Source organism: Oncorhynchus nerka, linkage group LG14 (genome assembly GCF_034236695.1).
Source record: "Oncorhynchus nerka isolate Pitt River linkage group LG14, Oner_Uvic_2.0, whole genome shotgun sequence".
NCBI lineage: Eukaryota > Metazoa > Chordata > Actinopteri > Salmoniformes > Salmonidae > Oncorhynchus > Oncorhynchus nerka.
The window spans coordinates 74,242,320-74,259,247 of record NC_088409.1 but is presented as its reverse complement, the minus strand read 5'-3'; the positions used below and the strand labels follow the sequence as shown (position 1 = coordinate 74,259,247).

At 44.6% G+C, this 16,928-nt stretch overlaps 1 protein-coding gene and 1 long non-coding RNA gene across 2 annotated transcripts; one reads left to right on the top strand and one right to left on the bottom strand.

The window, feature by feature from the left end:
* The first annotated feature begins 20 nt into the window (after positions 1-20).
* On the top strand, positions 21-15,493 carry LOC115141873 (uncharacterized). The gene is made up of 12 exons (XM_029681197.2): positions 21-520; positions 2,163-2,303; positions 2,428-2,802; positions 2,922-3,059; positions 6,378-6,734; positions 6,965-7,167; positions 9,194-9,298; positions 9,402-9,497; positions 9,588-9,698; positions 13,898-14,018; positions 14,166-14,468; positions 14,564-15,493. The coding sequence occupies exons 1-12, from the start codon at positions 115-117 to the stop codon at positions 15,421-15,423; spliced, it is 3,216 nt and encodes a 1,071-aa protein (XP_029537057.2). The 5' UTR covers positions 21-114; the 3' UTR covers positions 15,424-15,493.
* Positions 6,258-9,198, bottom strand: LOC135559691 (uncharacterized). The gene is made up of 2 exons (XR_010458534.1): positions 7,881-9,198; positions 6,258-6,536 (listed from the first exon to the last, which is right to left on the bottom strand). It is a non-coding gene; the product is annotated as an uncharacterized LOC135559691 (long non-coding RNA).
* Positions 15,494-16,928: the final 1,435 nt, after the last annotated feature.

The following is a 16,928-nucleotide window of genomic DNA, read 5'->3' as shown; positions in this document are numbered from 1 at the left end:
GGTCTATCTTGGTTTAGTTATACACATCTTTGCAATATCCGAACCGAACCGTGCTAGGCAGACTATTGGGAAAAGGGTATTCTATAAACTATTACAAATAGCAAATACATAACCATGGAAAACAAAACATCCCTGTCCTGTGCATGTCAATGGGCACCTGAGGAGGTAGTGGCATTGTTAACACGCTGGGCAGACGGGAGTGTTCAAGAGCAGCTTCTCTCAGCAGTGAGAAACGAGAGAGTCTTTATCAAACTTAGTTCAGAGCTTGATGTCCTAGGCTTCATCAAAACATCGACACAGTGCAGGTGGAAAATAAAGAAGCTGAAACGGGAATATAAAAAAATCAAGGACGACGAAAACAAGAATGCCTCCACCTGTCTTAGAAGAAGATGGTTTGCCATCATGGATAGTGTCCTCGGTAACCAACCAAGTGGTACCTTATTGGAGTCTGGCTTGGTAATGAATTCTCAAAATATTTTGGAGTCCACGCCTGATGCCCCACCAGAGGAGGAAGATCCCGGTAATTTAGACTAATGTCCCTGTTCCAAAGTAGGGTTTTACACCAGGCTGTATATAAACTCTGGATTGCTAATACTATGTATTGGCAATTGAGAAGCTTTGCAGCCACCGGTCGGCCATATTGGCACTCCCCAGTAAGCAGCAGTCCTCTATAGGATTTAATGGAATTCTACAGTATTTCAATTAAATGTTTTTGAAGGCCAGAATTACGTGTATTAAAGTATTTTTTTGTTCTCGTGGACAGTAACATTTGTAATATATACTTTAAGGAAAATGTTTTATTTATTGAATCAAATTGTTTTTGTCACAATGCGTTGACAGGTGTACGTACACCTTACAGTGAAATGCTTACTTACAACTAACAATGCAGTTAAGAAAATACAAAAAAGAAGAGAAGAATAACAAATAATTAAGGAGCAAACAGTAAATAACAATAGCTGGGCCACATACAGGGGGCACCGGTGTCAAGGTAATTGAGGTAATATGTACATGTAGGTAGTTATTAAAGTGACTATGCATAGATAATAAGAGTAGAAGAGGGGGGGCAATGCAAATAGTCTGGGTTGCCATTTGATTATTATTTGCATGCTTAGCGCACAATCTAATTTAAAAGGATGCATTAAGGTGTCTGTAATTAAATCCATGTGGCAAAAACGAATGTAGACCATAAATGCATTTTTTTATAGCTTCCAAAATATTTTTTTACAATGTGGAGGAGTGCCAAGATGGAGGCACGGTGGCTTCAACACAGCGCCCACTATTACTGGTCTAGTGTGTGTGTGTGTATATATATACACACACACACACTAGATAATATATCTATACCATTGGTTTACACTTGGCCTGTATTTCCACCCCTGGAGGCCAGGCAAAAAAAGTATTGGGCCATGGCCTATTCTTCATCATGCCAATGTAACGAATGTGAAACGGCTAGCTTAGTTAGCGGGTCCGCGCTAAATAGCGTTTCAATCAGTGACGTCACTTGCTCTGAGACCTTGAAGTAGTAGGTCCCCTTGCTCTGCAAGGGCCGCGGCTTTTGTGGAGCGATGGGTAACGATGCTTCGGTGGGTGACTTGTTGATGTGTGCAGAGGGTCCCTGGTTCGCGAGGGGACGGTCTAAAGTTATACTGTTACACCAACACCAATGTGACTTTCCATGCGTTTCCCACAGTGGAGGCTGGTGGGAGGAGCTATAGGAGAACGGGCTGATTGGAGTATATGTGATTTCCATGTTTGATACCATTCCAGCCATTACTCCTCCCACCAGCCTCCACTGGTTTCCCAGTGTTATAAACTAAGTAACATTAGAAAATGGTGAATGGTCATTCCATAGCTAAGTCTACTTGCAAATGTAGGTTAACACTGCATATGTTAGCAATATACAGCTCTGCCCAGAGGCCCAGGCTTTTGCAGTGCAGTCCGTTAGGTGCTTGCATCTGCACAGTAAAAGCCACGATGCAGCTATCTTCTTTCCCGCTACATTGACAGCAGCGGTGGGAATGACACAGCTTGTGCCACATGCTAAGCCCAGACCTCTGGGCAGAGGCAGTACAGTACAAAGCTCTCACATACCGTGTTACACAATCTTTGCTAGTTATTATGTCCCTGTTTGTGTGAGTACTCGTTATCTGGTGTTTCCACAGACAAGTCACCATCCAGTTGGATGCCTGATGAGGTCCACAGTCTCTTTAGTCACCGTTCAGGGACTTCAGGGTCTGGCAGGATAAATTCAGCTTCTAGGCTGTTGGAGTGTGCTGATTCCCCCCAAAAAGCAAAAGATTATGGTAAGTTCAGAAACATTACATTTACAGAAACAACGGCTGATCCATTACATTGGCCTATGACCTTACTGGATAACATTTTATCTGCGTTTTCTTGTGTCCTTCAACTGATCTGGTGCATTCACAGATGAATCTCCATTCCGCTGGACGCTTGAGGAGGTCCATGCATTGTTAAGACTCTGGGCAGACAGGAGTGTTCAGGAGCAGCTTCTCTCATCAGTGAGAAACGAGAGCGTCTTTACCAAACTTAGTTCAGAGCTCGCTGCCCTGGGATTTAACAGGTCGTCAAAGAGGTGCAGAGAGAAAATAAAAAAGCTGAAACAAGAGTATCATAAAATCAAGGACAACAATAAGAAGAGGAGCTACAACCGCCGTAGAGAAAGATGGTTTGCCATCATGGATAGTGTCCTCCGTCACCAACCAAGTACTTTGGTAATAGATTCAGATGGAAATATTTTGGAGTCAACTCAACCTAATTCCCCACAAGAAGTGAAAGATTCTGGTAAGTTAAGCTGCCTAGTACAGCATCAACACTAGTGACATTTTCAAAACACTAAATTGGCCTGTGACTGGAAGCTCGGAAGTTAATATTGTTTGTCAACTGATCTGTTGCTTCCCCAGACAAATCTCCATCCAGTTGGACACCTGGCGAGGTCCATGGTTTCCTTGGTCACCGACTTGGAACCTCAGCTACTAAGATAAATTCATCTACTATGCTGTTGGAGTCGACTGATTCCCCTCTAGAAACAGAATATTATGGTAAGTCATCTAGTCATGTCTTTCTGAACCTTTTTTACGGACTCAATGTCTGCTAACGATCTGAGGGACCAGACAGTAAAATAGTCAATGAGAAACAAAAAACATAAACAAAACATGTAAAGTCCCATGTTTCATGAGCTGAAATAATAGATCCTAGTCATTTTTTCCAAATGCACAAAAAGCTTATTTCTCTCAAATTTGATCAACAAACTTGTTTGCCAAGATTTTCCACACACCTGACAGGTGTGGCATATCAATAAGCTGATTAAACAGAATGGTCGTTACACAGGTGCACCTTGTGCTGGGGACAATCAAATGCACCGTTTTGTGCTGGGGACAATGGCCACTCTAAAATGTGCAGTTTTCAAATAAAATGTTATTTGTCACACACATATTAAGCAAATGTTATTGCAGGTGTAGCGAAATGCTTGTGTTGCTAGCTCCAACAGTGCAGTAGTATCTAACAATTCTCAACAATACACACAAGTAAAAGGATGGAATTAAGAAACATACAGTACCAGTCAAAAGTTTGGACACACCTACTCATTCAAGGGTATTTCTATATTTTTACTATTTACTACTACTACATTGTAGAATAATAGTGAAGACAAACTATGAAATAACAGTTATGGAATCATGTAGAAACCAAGTGTTAAACAAATCAAAATGTATGAGATTCTAAGTTCCCACCCTTTGCCTTGATGACAGCTTTGTGCACTCTTGGAATTCTCTCAACCAGCTTCACGTGGAATGCTTTTCCAACAGTCTTGAAGGAGTTCCCACATATGCTGAATACTTGTTGGCTGCTTTTCCTTCACTCTGTGGTCCAACTCATCCCAAACCATCTCAATTGGGTTGAGGTCAGGTGATTGTGGAGGCCAAGTCATCTGAAGCAGCAGATGGGTCATTGTCCTGTTGAAAAACAAATGATAGTCCCACTAAGCCCAAATCAGATGGGATGGCATATCGCTGCAGAATGCTGTGGTAGCCATGCTGGTTAAGTGTGCTTTGAACTATAAATAATTCAGTGTCACAAGCAAAGCACCATCACACCACCTCCATGCTTCACAGTGGGAACCACACATGCGGAGATCATCCGTTCACCTACTCTGCGTCTCACAAAGACACGGCGGTTGGAACTAAAAATCTCAAATTTGAACTCATCAGACCAAAGGACAGATTTCCATTGCCCATTGCTCGTGTTCCTTGGCCCAAGCAAGTGTTTTCTTCTTATTGGTGTCCTTCAGTAGGGGTTTCTTTGCAGCAATTTGACCATGAAGGCCTAATTCACGCAGTCTCCTCTGAACAGTTGATGTTAAGATGTCTGTTATTTGAACTTATTTGGGCTGCAATTTCTGAGGCGGGAAAATTGAATGAACATGTCCTCTGCAGCAGAGGTAACTCTGGGTATTCCTTTTCTGTGGCGGTCCTCATGAGAGCCAGTTTCATCATAGCGCTTGATGGTTTTTGCGACTGCACTTGAAGAAACTTTCAAAGTTGTTAAAATTCTCCAGATCGACAGACCTAAAGCAATGGACTGTCATTTCTCTTTGCTTATTTGAGCTGCTCTTGCCATAATATGGACTTGGTATTTTACCAAATAGGGGTGGTATACAGAAGACAGCCCTATCTTGTCACAACACCACTGATTGGCTCAAACTGATTAAGTAAATAAATTCCACAAATTAACTTAAGGCACAGTACATCCAACCGGCCTCACAACCGCAGCCCATGTGTATGGCGCCGTGTGGGTGAGCGGTTTGCTGATGTCAATGTTGTGAACAGAGTGTCCCATGGTGGCGGACAACAAACCCAATTACATTTCAGATAGCCTTCCACAAGCTTCCCACAATAAGTTGGGTGAATGTTGGCCCATTTCTCCTGACACAGCTGATGTAACTGAGTCAGATTTGTAGGACTCCTTGCTCGCACACGCTTTTTCAGGTCTGCCCACAAATCTTCTATGGGTTTGAGGTCAGGGCTTTGATGGCCACTCCAATACTTTGACTTTGTTGTCCTTAAGCCATTTTTTCCACAACTTTGGAAGTATGCTTGGTGTCCATTTGGAAGATCCATTTGCGACAAAGCTTTAACTTCCTGACATCTTGAGATATTGCTTCAATATATCCACAATTTTCCTGTCTCATGATGCCATCTATTTTGAAGTGCACCAGTCCCTCCTGCAGCAAAGCACTCCCGTGCTTCACAGTTGGGATGGTGTTCTTTGGCTTGCAAGCCACCCCCTTTTTCTCCAAATATAAAGATTGTCATTATGGCCAAACAGTTCTATTTTTGTTTTTGTCAGACCAGAGGACATTTCCCCAAAAAGTACGATCTTTGTCCCCATGTGCAGTTGCAAACCGTATTCTGACTTTTTTTTATGGCGGTTTTGGAGCAGTGGCTTCTTCCTTGCCGAGCTGCCTTTCAGGTTATGTCGACATAGGACTCATTTTTACTGTGGATATAGATACTTTTGTACCTGTATCCTGCAGCATGTCCACAAGGTCCTTTGCTGTTGTTCTGGGATTGATTTGCACTTTTCTCACCTAAGTAGGTTCATCTCTAGGAGACAGAATGCCTCTCCTTCCTGAGCGGCATGACTGCTGCGTGGTTCCATGCTGTTTTTACTCATGTACAATATTTTTGTACAGATGAATGTGGTACCTTCAGGCGTTTTGTAAATTGCTCCTTAGGATGAACTAGACTTGTGGAGGTCTACAATTTATTTTCTGGGGTCTTGGCTGATTTCTTTTGATTTTCCCATGATGTCAAGCAAAGAGGCACTGAGTTTGAAGGTAGGCCTTGAAATACATCCACAGGTACACCTCCAATTGACTCAAATTCTGTCAATTAGCCCAAAGCCATGACGTAATTTTCTGGAATTTTCCAAGCTGTTTAAAGGCACAGTCAACTTAGTGTATGTAAACTTCTGACCCACTGGAATTGTGATTATAGTGAATTATAAGTGAAATAATCTGTCTAAACAATTGTTGGAAAAATACTTGTCATGCACAAAGTAGATGTCCTAACTGACTTGCCAAAACTATAGTTTAAGACATTTTTGGAGTGGTTGAAAAATGAGTTTTAATGACTCCAACCTAAGTGTATGTAAACGTCCGACTTCAACTGTACATAGATTAGGGCCTAATGAATTTATTTCAATTGACTGATTTCCTCATATGACCTGTAACTCACTGAAATTGTTGAATGTTTTTATTTTTGCTCAGTATAGTACACATTTTTGGAAAACTGTTTAAACTTGCTAGGTAACATTGTTTGCCAGTTTAAGTGCTTTTAACAGATCTGGTGCATTCACAGATGAATCTCGAGCCAGCTGGTCACCTGAGGAGGTCCATGCGTTGTTAACACTCTGGGCAGATGGGAGTGTTCAGGAGCAGCTTCTCTCCACAGTGAGAAACAAGAGAGTCTTCACCAAACTTAGTTCCAAGCTTGCTGCCCTCGGATCTACGAAGACATCTAAGCAGTGCAGAGAGAAAATAAAAAAGCTGAAACAGGAATACAAAAAAATCAAGAATGACACTAGCAAAAGTAGTTCCAATGTTCGTGGAACAAGATGGTTTGCCATCATGGATGCTGTCCTCAGTCAGCGAACAATAACTTCAATGCTTTTGGAGTCGACTCAGCTTAAGTCCTTGCCCGAGGCAGAAGACTCTGGTAAATTAAGTTGTACTATACATTCTCAAAATGTTAACTTGGCCCCTATGTTGTTTGTGAGTGCTTTTAAAATGGTCCCTGGCTTCATAGATGTTTACTGAAGCTGGCTAGTATCCCAAACCCTAGCTAAAGGCATTTTTAGATCAAACCTATACAATACTTTTGGTTTAAACTGTCCTAGGATATTATTGTTATGTAATACATATTCTTGTTTGTGTTTCCCACTGTAGGTTCCCGTTTAACTCTCTCCTCCCTACGTCTCCTTGCTCCACCATTACGCCTGATGTCAGCATTCTTGTGGCAAGTGGCTCAGCAGCATACTGTAAAGCATTTTGGGAAACTGGAGGAGTTTGTGACTTTGGTGACAGAGGTGGTTCCAGAGCTGCTGACTTCCAGGCAGAGGACCCAACTCCTCCTGGGTCTGAGAGCAACGGTGAGAGTGGTGCAAATGCAGAGGATTCCCGATAAAACTATGGGCAGCAACTAGTCACAAATATAAACGCAACATGCAACAATTTAAGATTTTCATATAAGGAAATCAGTCAATTGAAATAAATTAAGCCCTAATCTATGGATTTCACATGACTAAGAATACAGATATGCGTTTGTTGGTCACAGGTAACTTTAAAAAAAGGTAGGGGCGTGGATCAGAAAACCAGTCAGTATCTGGTGTGACCACCATTTGCCTTATTCAGCGTGTCACATCTCCTTCGCAGAATGGATCAGGCTGTTGATTGTGGAACGTTGGCCCACTCCTCTTCAATATCCAGCAACCTCATGTTTCAGCATGATAATGCACAGCATGTCGCAAGGATCTGTACACAATTGGAGCATCCCAAACATGCTCAATTGGTGACATGTCTGAGTATGCAGGCCATGGAAGAACTGGGACATTTTCAGCTTCCCGGAATTGTGTTCAGATCCTTGCAGCACGGGGCCGGGCTTTATTATGCTGAAACATGAGGTGATGGCGGCAGATGAATGGCATAACAATGGGCCTCAGGATCTTGTCACAGTATCTCAGTGCATTCAAATTTCCATCGATAAAATACAATTGTGTTCGTTGTCTGTAGCTTATGCCTGCCCATACCATAACACCACCATGGGGCACTCTGTTCACAACATTGACATCAGTAAACAACTCACCCACAGAACGCCATACTGTCTGCCATCTGCCCGGTATAGTAGAAACTGGGATTCATCTGTGAAGAGCACACTTCTCCAGCATGCCAGTGGCCATTGAAGGTGAGCATTTGCCAGCTGAAGTCGGATACGACGACGATCTGCAGTCACGTGAAGACTAGTGAGGAAGCAGATGAGCTTCCCTGAGACAGTTTGACAGTTTGTGCAGAATTTCTTTGGTTGTGCAAACACATTTATCAGCTGTCCGGTTAGCTGTCTCTAAAACGACCAGCCACAGTCTGCATGCCAATTGCACCCTCCCTCAACTTGAGACATCTGTGGCATTGTGTTGTGCGACAAAATGGTGCATTTTATTGTCCCCAGCACAAGGTGCCCCTGTGTAACGATCATGCTGTTTAATCCGCTTCTTGATCTGCCACACCTGTCAGGTGGAGGGGTTATTTTGGGAGAAATGCTCACTAACAGGGATGTAACAAATTGGTGCACAACATTTGAGAGAAACAAGCTTTTTGTGCATATGGAACATTTCTGGGATCTTTTATTTCAGCTCATGCAAAACGGGACCAAACTTTACGTTTATATTTTTGTTCAGTGTACAGTCGTGGCAAAAGTTTTGAGAATGACACAAATATAAATTTTCGAAGTCTGCTGCCTCAGTTTGTATGATGGCAATTTGGGAGTGGACTCACTCACAATTTTGCCTAAGAACACAGCCATGAATAAAGAATGGTACCAACACATCCTCTGAGAGCAACTTCTCCTACCCATCCAGGAACAGTTGGGTGACGAACAATGCCTTTTCCAGCATGATGGAGCACCTTGCCATAAGGCAAAAGTGATGACTAAGTGGCTCGCGAACAAAACATCAATACTTTGGGTCCATGGCCAGGAAACTCCCCAGACCTTAATCCCATTAAGAACTTGTGGTCAATCCTCAAGAGGCGGGTAGACAAACAAAAACCCACAAATTCTGATAAACTCCAAGCATTGATTATGCAAGAATGGGCTGCCATCAGTCAGGATGTGACCCAGAAGTTAATTGACAGCATGCCAGGGAAGATTGCAGAGGTCTTGAAAAAGAAGGGTCAACACTGCAAATATTGACTCTTTGCATCAACTTCATGTAATTGTCAATAAAAGCCTTTGACACTTATGAAATGCTTGTAATTATACTTCAGTATTCCATTATAACATCTGACAAATATCAAGACACTGAAGCAGCAAACTGTGGAAATGAATGTGTCATTCTCAAAACTTTTGGCTACGACTGTAGTATGTTTTCCCCTGGTGCTACCTCACTTCTACCTCTTTTCCAGCTGGTTCTAGAGTTATGTCGTAATGAATGCACAGCTGACCTCGTGACCATCCAGCCTCACCTGGATAAAATCCATTCTTTGATAGAATTCTCTGTACACAAAGAGGTAAGTTAACTTATTTTGGCAGCATATTTAGAAAAATATCGGGGGGGTTTCAGCCCACATGTTGAGTTCATGTCTGATGTCGTTTGTTTATGCTTACTGACAGAGTAATGATGATGAGTTGAAGGCTACAGAGTCTAATTTTGTGGAATTGGTCCAAACCCTGCTGGAAGACCCTTCTGAGAGGGAGCACTTCTTTCAGGTAAAAGATCTTTCTGTTTGTGACTTGCAGGTGACTATTGCTTGTATCAGCATTGGCACAGGACTTTGTCATAAATTATCTATTTTTCAGGTGGTGTTCCCAGTACACTACGGCCCTCTGTATGACACAGCACTGCGGGTACTGGTGTGGGAGTTCCTCTCCAGACTGGAGGAGCTGCTACCTGTACCAGACTTCACACAGGTACAGAATAAAGCATCACAGTATAAGTTTGATCTTTTTAGTCTACACTAGGTTTTAAGCTTGCAAAGATGGCTGGAGTACAAGAAAAAGGCACTTCCGGGTTGGAGCGAGCGGTCGCATCTGCACTCGGTCCGCAGGTAGTATTACATTTCATTACATTTCATTATAGTACAACGGTTTGATTTGTCTAATCTTATCAATTTCTTCTTAGCTAGCTACACAGCCGTCTTTGTTTCATAGATAATTGCGTAATTATCGTATTTCGTCGTCCTAACGCAGTCTACACTGCCCTGCAGCTAGCCAGCTAGCTAACGTCCACCGTTAGCTAGTCCACCGTCTACCGATTATCAGCACAACTATTACACTCAACTGAACGACTTGATTAGTGTAGTGTTAGCTAGCTACATAGTTGTCTTTGCTGTCTTCGTACCCAAGATAATTGTGTAGTTTAGAGTGTGTAGTTTTATGTCGTCCTTAACATAGGAGACTCTGCTAGCTAGCCAACAGCTAGCCAACGTCTACCGAACAGAACTTCTGCACTCAACAATCCGGTCGCATTTCGCTTCGCTCCACAGGTAGTATCACATTTTTCATTTCATTTCATTACAGTACAACGGCTTGATTTGTTTGATCGTAGCTAGCTACATAGCTAGCTACACAGCCGTCTTTGTATCAAAGATAATTGTGTAGTCTAGAGCGACTTCCTAGGTTAGTTAGCCAGCTATTGTCGTTCTTTTAACGCAACGTAACGTAATCAACACTGCTAGCTAGCCAGCTAGCCCCGAATAGCAGCACAGTAGAAACTATTACACTCAACGGAACGACTTGATTAGTGTAGTGTCAACAACGCAGCCAATGCCAACTAGCCTACTTAGTCAACAACGCAGCCTCTGCCAGCTAGCCTACTTCAGCAGTACTGTATCATTTTAATCATTTTAGTCAATAAGATTCTTGCTACGTAAGCTTAACTCTCTGAACACTCGTGACGTGTAGTCCACTTGTCATTCCAATCTCCTTTGCATTAGCGTAGCCTCTTGTGTAGCCTGTCAACTATGTGTCTGTCTATCCCTGTTCTCTCCTCTCTGCACAGACCATACAAACGCTCCACACGCGTGGCCGCGGCCACCCTAATCTGGTGGTCCCAGCGCGCACGACCCACGTGGAGTTCCAGGTCTCCGGTAGCCTCTGGAACTGCCGATCTGCGGCCAACAAGGCAGAGTTCATCTCCGCCTATGTCTCCCTCCAGTCCCTCGACTTCTTGGCACTGACGGAAACATGGATCACCACAGACAACACTGCTACTCCTACTGCTCTCTCTTCGTCTGCCCACGTGTTCTCGCACACCCCGAGAGCTTCTGGTCAGCGGGGTGGTGGCACCGGGATCCTCATCTCTCCCAAGTGGTCATTCTCTCTTTCTCCCCTTACCCTTCTGTCTATCGCCTCCTTTGAATTCCATGCTGTCACAGTTACCAGCCCTTTCAAGCTTAACATCCTTATCATTTATCGCCCTCCAGGTTCCCTCGGAGAGTTCATCAATGAGCTTGATGCCTTGATAAGCTCCTTTCCTGAGGACGGCTCACCTCTCACAGTTCTGGGCGACTTTAACCTCCCCACGCCTACCTTTGACTCATTCCTCTCTGCCTCCTTCTTTCCACTCCTCTCCTCTTTGACCTCACCCTCTCACCTTCCCCCTACTCACAAGGCAGGAAATACGCCGACCTCATCTTTACTAGATGCTGTTCTTCCACTAACCTCGCTGTAACTCCTCCAAGTCTCCGACCACTACCTTGTATCCTTTTCCCTCTCGCTCTCATCCAACACTTCCCACACTGCCCCTACTCGGATGGTATCGCGCCGTCCCAACCTTCGCTCTCTCTCTCCCCGCTACTCTCTCCTCTTCCATCCTATCATCTCTTCCTCTGCTCAAACCTTCTCCAACCTATCTCCTGATTCTGCCTCCTCAACCCTCCTCTCCTCCCTTTCTGCATCCTTTGACTCTCTATGTCCCCTATCCTCCAGGCCGGCTCGGTCCTCCCCTCCCGCCTCCGTGGCTCGACGACTCATTGCGAGCTCACAGAACAGGGCTCCGGGCAGCCGAGCGGAAATGGAGGAAAACCCGCCTCCCTGCGGACCTGACATCCTTTCACTCCTCCTCTCTACATTTTCCTCTTCTCTCTGCTGCTAAAGCCACTTTCTACCACTCTAAATTCCAAGCATCTGCCTCTAACCCTAGGAAGCTCTTTGCAACCTTCTCCTCCCTCCTGAATCCTCCTCTCCCCCTCCCCCCTCCTCCCCTCTCTGCAGATGACTTCACAACCATTTTGAAAAGAAGGTCGACGACATCCGATCCTCGCTTGCTAAGTCAAACGACACCGCTGGTTCTGCTCACACTGCCCTACCCTGTGCTCTGACCTCTTTCTCCCTCTCTCTCCAGATGAAATCTCGCGTCTTGTGACGGCCGGCCGCCCTACAACCTGCCCGCTTGACCCTATCCCCTCCTCTCTTCTCCAGACCATTTCCGGAGACCTCCTCCCCTACCTCACCTCGCTCATCAACTCATCCCTGACCGCTGGCTACGCCCCTTCCGTCTTCAAGAGAGCGAGAGTTGCACCCCTTCTGAAAAAACCTACACTCGATCCCTCCGATGTCAACAACTACAGACCAGTATCCCTTCTTTCTTTTCTCTCCAAAACTCTTGAACGTGCCGTCCTTGGCCAGCTCTCCCGCTATCTCTCTCAGAATGACCTTCTTGATCCAAATCAGTCAGGTTTCAAGACTAGTCATTCAACTGAGACTGCTCTTCTCTGTATCACGGAGGCGCTCCGCACTGCTAAAGCTAACTCTCTCTCCTCTGCTCTCATCCTTCTAGACCTATCGGCTGCCTTCGATACTGTGAACCATCAGATCCTCCTCTCCACCCTCTCCGAGTTGGGCATCTCCGGCGCGGCCCACGCTTGATTGGCCCCTACCTGACAGGTCGCTCCTACCAGGTGGCGTGGCGAGAACCGTCTCCACACCACGTGCTCTCACCACTGGTGTCCCCAGGGCTCTGTTCTAGGCCCTCTCCTATTCTCGCTATACACCAAGTCACTTGGCTCTGTCATAACCTCACATGGTCTCTCCTATCATTGCTATGCAGACGACACACAATTAATCTTCTCCTTTCCCCTTCTGATGACCAGGTGGCTAATCGCATCTCTGCATGTCTGGCAGACATATCCGTGTGGATGACGGATCACCACCTCAAGCTGAACCTCGGCAAGACGGAACTGCTCTTCCTCCCGGGAAGGACTGGTTTCCATGATCTCGCCATCACGGCTGACAACTCCATTGTGTCCTCCTCCCAGAGCGCTAAGAACCTTGGCGTGATCCTGGACAACACCCTGTCGTTCTCAACTAACATCAAGGCGGTGGCCCGTTCCTGTAGGTTCATGCTCTACAACATCCGCAGAGTACGACCCTGCCTCACACAGGAAACGGCGCAGGTCCTAATCCAGGCACTTGTCATCTCCCGTCTGGATTACTGCAACTCGCTGTTGGCTGGGCTCCTGCCTGTGCCATTAAACCCTACAACTCATCCAGAACGCCGCAGCCCGTCTGGTGTTCAACCTTCCCAAGTTCTCTCACGTCACCCCGCTCCTCCGCTCCCTCCACTGGCTTCCAGTTGAAGCTCGCATCCGCTACAAGACCATGGTGCTTGCCTACGGAGCTGTGAGGGAAGCACCTCAGTACCTCCAGGCTCTGATCAGGCCCTACACCCAAACAAGGGCACTGCGTTCATCCACCTCTGGCCTGCTCGCCTCCCTACCACTGAGGAAGTACAGTTCCCGCTCAGCCCAGTCAAAACTGTTCGCTGCTCTGGCCCCCCAATGGTGGAACAAACTCCCTCACGACGCCAGGACAGCGGAGTCAATCACCACCTTCCGGAGACACCTGAAACCCCACCTCTTTAAGGAATACCTAGGATAGGATAAAGTAATCCCTCTCACCCCTCCCCTGAAAAGATTTAGATGCACTACTGTTCCACTGGAGGTCATAAGGTGAATGCACCAATTTGTAAGTCGCTCTGGATAAGAGCGTCTGCTAAATGACTTAAATGTAAATGTAAATGTACTACTGAATGGAATATACTCCATGTGTATAAAATATCAGTTGTCTGGCATACTGTATTTTTAACACTATATTCCCCTGCTCCTCAGACGGCAGCATGGCTTGGTGCAGGCCCCTCTGTTTTGGAGGAATGTGGACATGCCATATTTGACACTGAAGAGCTGAAGACACTTCTGCAGCACCATCAGCATCACGGAAACCTGAAAAAGGGTAAGTCTCCATCCAGTCAAACCAAACTCCTGTCATTTGAACTTGATAATGCAGGTGTCAGTGACAATCATCTTAGCTGTAAATGGTAAGAGAAAGGAAAACGCTGCTGAAAAATATAGCGAGAGTAACGCGTGCCATCTTTCGTAGGTTATTTCTCTTATTACACTGCAGATACCATCCTATCCACACTGTCCCTCCCTCCAACAATAAGAGTTGTCATTGGCTCTGAGCAGCCCAGCTCTGACAAAACGAGAGATGGAGAAGAGCGAGAAGGACAACCTACTGGGGACAGAGAGGAGGAGGAAATGGAAGAGAGACGGAGTGAAGAGTACTGGGAAGATGAAGATTGCAATGAAATAAGTTATATAAGGCAGGATTTGGAGCAACAGGAGCAGATGGGCATTTCAACGGCAGAGACGTCTGCTCTATGTATCCCAGTGCCCAATAACGGTAAGGGTATTCAGGAATTTAAACACTGATCTCATGTCATCAAATTATTGATAACATCTGTTATACACTCTAAATTCCTGATCTTGTCATTGCAGGATTTAATGATGAAATGTCATCCCGCATCCTTGCCTGCTCCCTATGCCCATTCAATCACATTGAAATTGCAAAACTCCACCAGCACATCAGGATTAGGCATCGAGGAGAGGACCGGAAGCTTTTATGTTCTAAGGAATCTGAGACTGATCACCCCTTTCCCTCAAGCAGCACTAAAATAATCCCCTATGCACCAATAATCAAGACTCACAAATGCACTCATTGTGGTAAAGTTTTCAAATGCTCCAAAACCCTGAAAGTACATATAGGAATTCACACATTGCCATTCCATTGTAACCAGTGCGAGAAAAGATTTTCTTCCATGTGTGGTCTGAAAAAACATCAGCGAGTTCACACAGGGGAAAGACCATTCAAATGCTCTCACTGTGACCGAAAATTCATGTGTGCAGGTTCACTCAAATGGCATGTGCGCACACACACTGGGGAGCATCCCTACTGTTGCACTATTTGTGGGAAAACATCTGTCCAACATCTAGCAAGACACATGCGGATGCATGCAGGAGAGAAAAACTATTTATGTAGCATCTGTGGTAAGGCATTCCTTAGCTCAGGAGAACTGAGGCTGCATACACGATCGCACACAGGAGAATGTCCCTACACCTGTAAACATTGTGGAAAGGGCTTCAAAGCATCATGCCATCTAACACTTCATATGCGATCTCACACAGGAGAGCGTCCATACCCCTGCACCCTGTGCACAAAACGTTTTACTACAGCAAGAGGCCTTAAAAGACACATGCTTACTCACACTGGCGAAAAACCTCACCAGTGCTACAAGTGTGGGAAGAGATTTTCTGTAAGGGGAAATCTGAATACACATCTTAAAAGTCATAGATTTTAGGATGGGATTCTGCAGGAGCAGTGTCATAGAATTGACTTTAATTAAATAAAATATATACAATTTCATTAAATACTGAACAAGTTTTGTGATTAACGATTCCCTGTGCATTTTGTTTTGAACAACCTACAACCTGTGAACAATGTGAGGGGTTTATCAATATCCTGCCCATAATCACACTATACTGTTAATATGGTGAGTCCATGCCTCTAGATTCAAACTAGCCCAAGATGGACTATTAATAAGGAGTCTACCCTTACTCCTTAAGGTCCAAATATGTTATTTGCAGAGGTAGACAGACTGGTTCTGGCAGCCAAATACTCTCAACTGCGATACGGTCCTAGAAACATAAAGCCCTTTACTTTCATATCATCAAAATAATTTAACAAATGCAAACTATACACTTACTGTACACTGTTTTAACCAGCTTTATCACAGTTGCAGCAAGCAGTATTTTTCATTCACAACACGTTTCTGGCGGCGTTTTGTTACACACAGGTGTACAGTGCATGCTAGATGGCTAATTAGCACAAGTGGTACCAATGTCTATCATAAACACGAAATGTAACATGGAGATATGGCCGTGTGGGAACCCTAACCATATACAGTTGCGTATCAATTTAACCTTTAGTTTTTTTGAAAACAATTTATCGCTGACATGACAAATTAGGTCTTGCGCTTCCAAACCCGTACCGCTAGCGACGCAAGTTAATGTTAAGACCGAGCCTCGGTCGGCTTAACAAAACTTCACGAAATTACTCTTATGTGTAATGGAACTTAGTCATGATCAAAGGCTAGATTCAACTCTACGTTCAAGGGCACAACTTTTTTTAAAGTAACAGTAATGCAATTATCACTCATGAATATGCAGAAACCAATTCAATATTGATGAATATATAATAATGTAAAGAGGACCTTTACTTGGAAGAAATTCGGCTTGTCACCAAAAGCACTCACAAACTTCTACAGATGCACAATCGAGAGCATCCTGTCGGGCTGTATCACCGCCTGGTACGGCAACTGCTCCGCCCACAACCGTAAGGCTCTCCAGAGGGTAGTGAGGTCTGCACAACGCATCACCGGGGGCAAACTACCTGCCCTCCAGGACACCTACACCACCCGATGTTACAGGAAGGCCATAAAGATCATCAAGGACAACAACCACCCGAGCCACTGCCTGTTCACCCCGCTATCATCCAGAAGGCGAGGTCAGTACAGGTGCATCAAAGCTGGGACCGAGAGACTGAAAAACAGCTTCTATCTCAAGGCCATCAGACTGTTAAACAGCCACCACTAACATTGAGTGGCTGCTGCCAACACACTGACTCAACTCCAGCCACTTTAATAATGGGAATTGATGGGAAATGATGTAAAATATATCACTAGCCACTTTAAACAATGCTACCTAATATAATGTTTACATACCCTACATTATTCATCTCATATGTATACGTATATACTGTACTCTATATCATCTACTGCATTTTTATGTAATACATGTATCACTA

What these genes read in the sequence shown, in the direction of transcription:
- LOC115141873 (XM_029681197.2), top strand. Translation starts at nt 115, where the DNA reads ATGGAAAACAAAACATCCCTGTCCTGTGCATGTCAATGGGCACCTGAG. An exon ending in CCAAAAAGCAAAAGATTATG is followed by an intron (nt 2,304 to 2,427) that starts GTAAGTTCAGAA and finishes GTGCATTCACAG; the next exon opens with ATGAATCTCCATTCCGCTGG. An exon ending in AGAGGGAGCACTTCTTTCAG is followed by an intron (nt 9,498 to 9,587) that starts GTAAAAGATCTT and finishes TCTATTTTTCAG; the next exon opens with GTGGTGTTCCCAGTACACTA.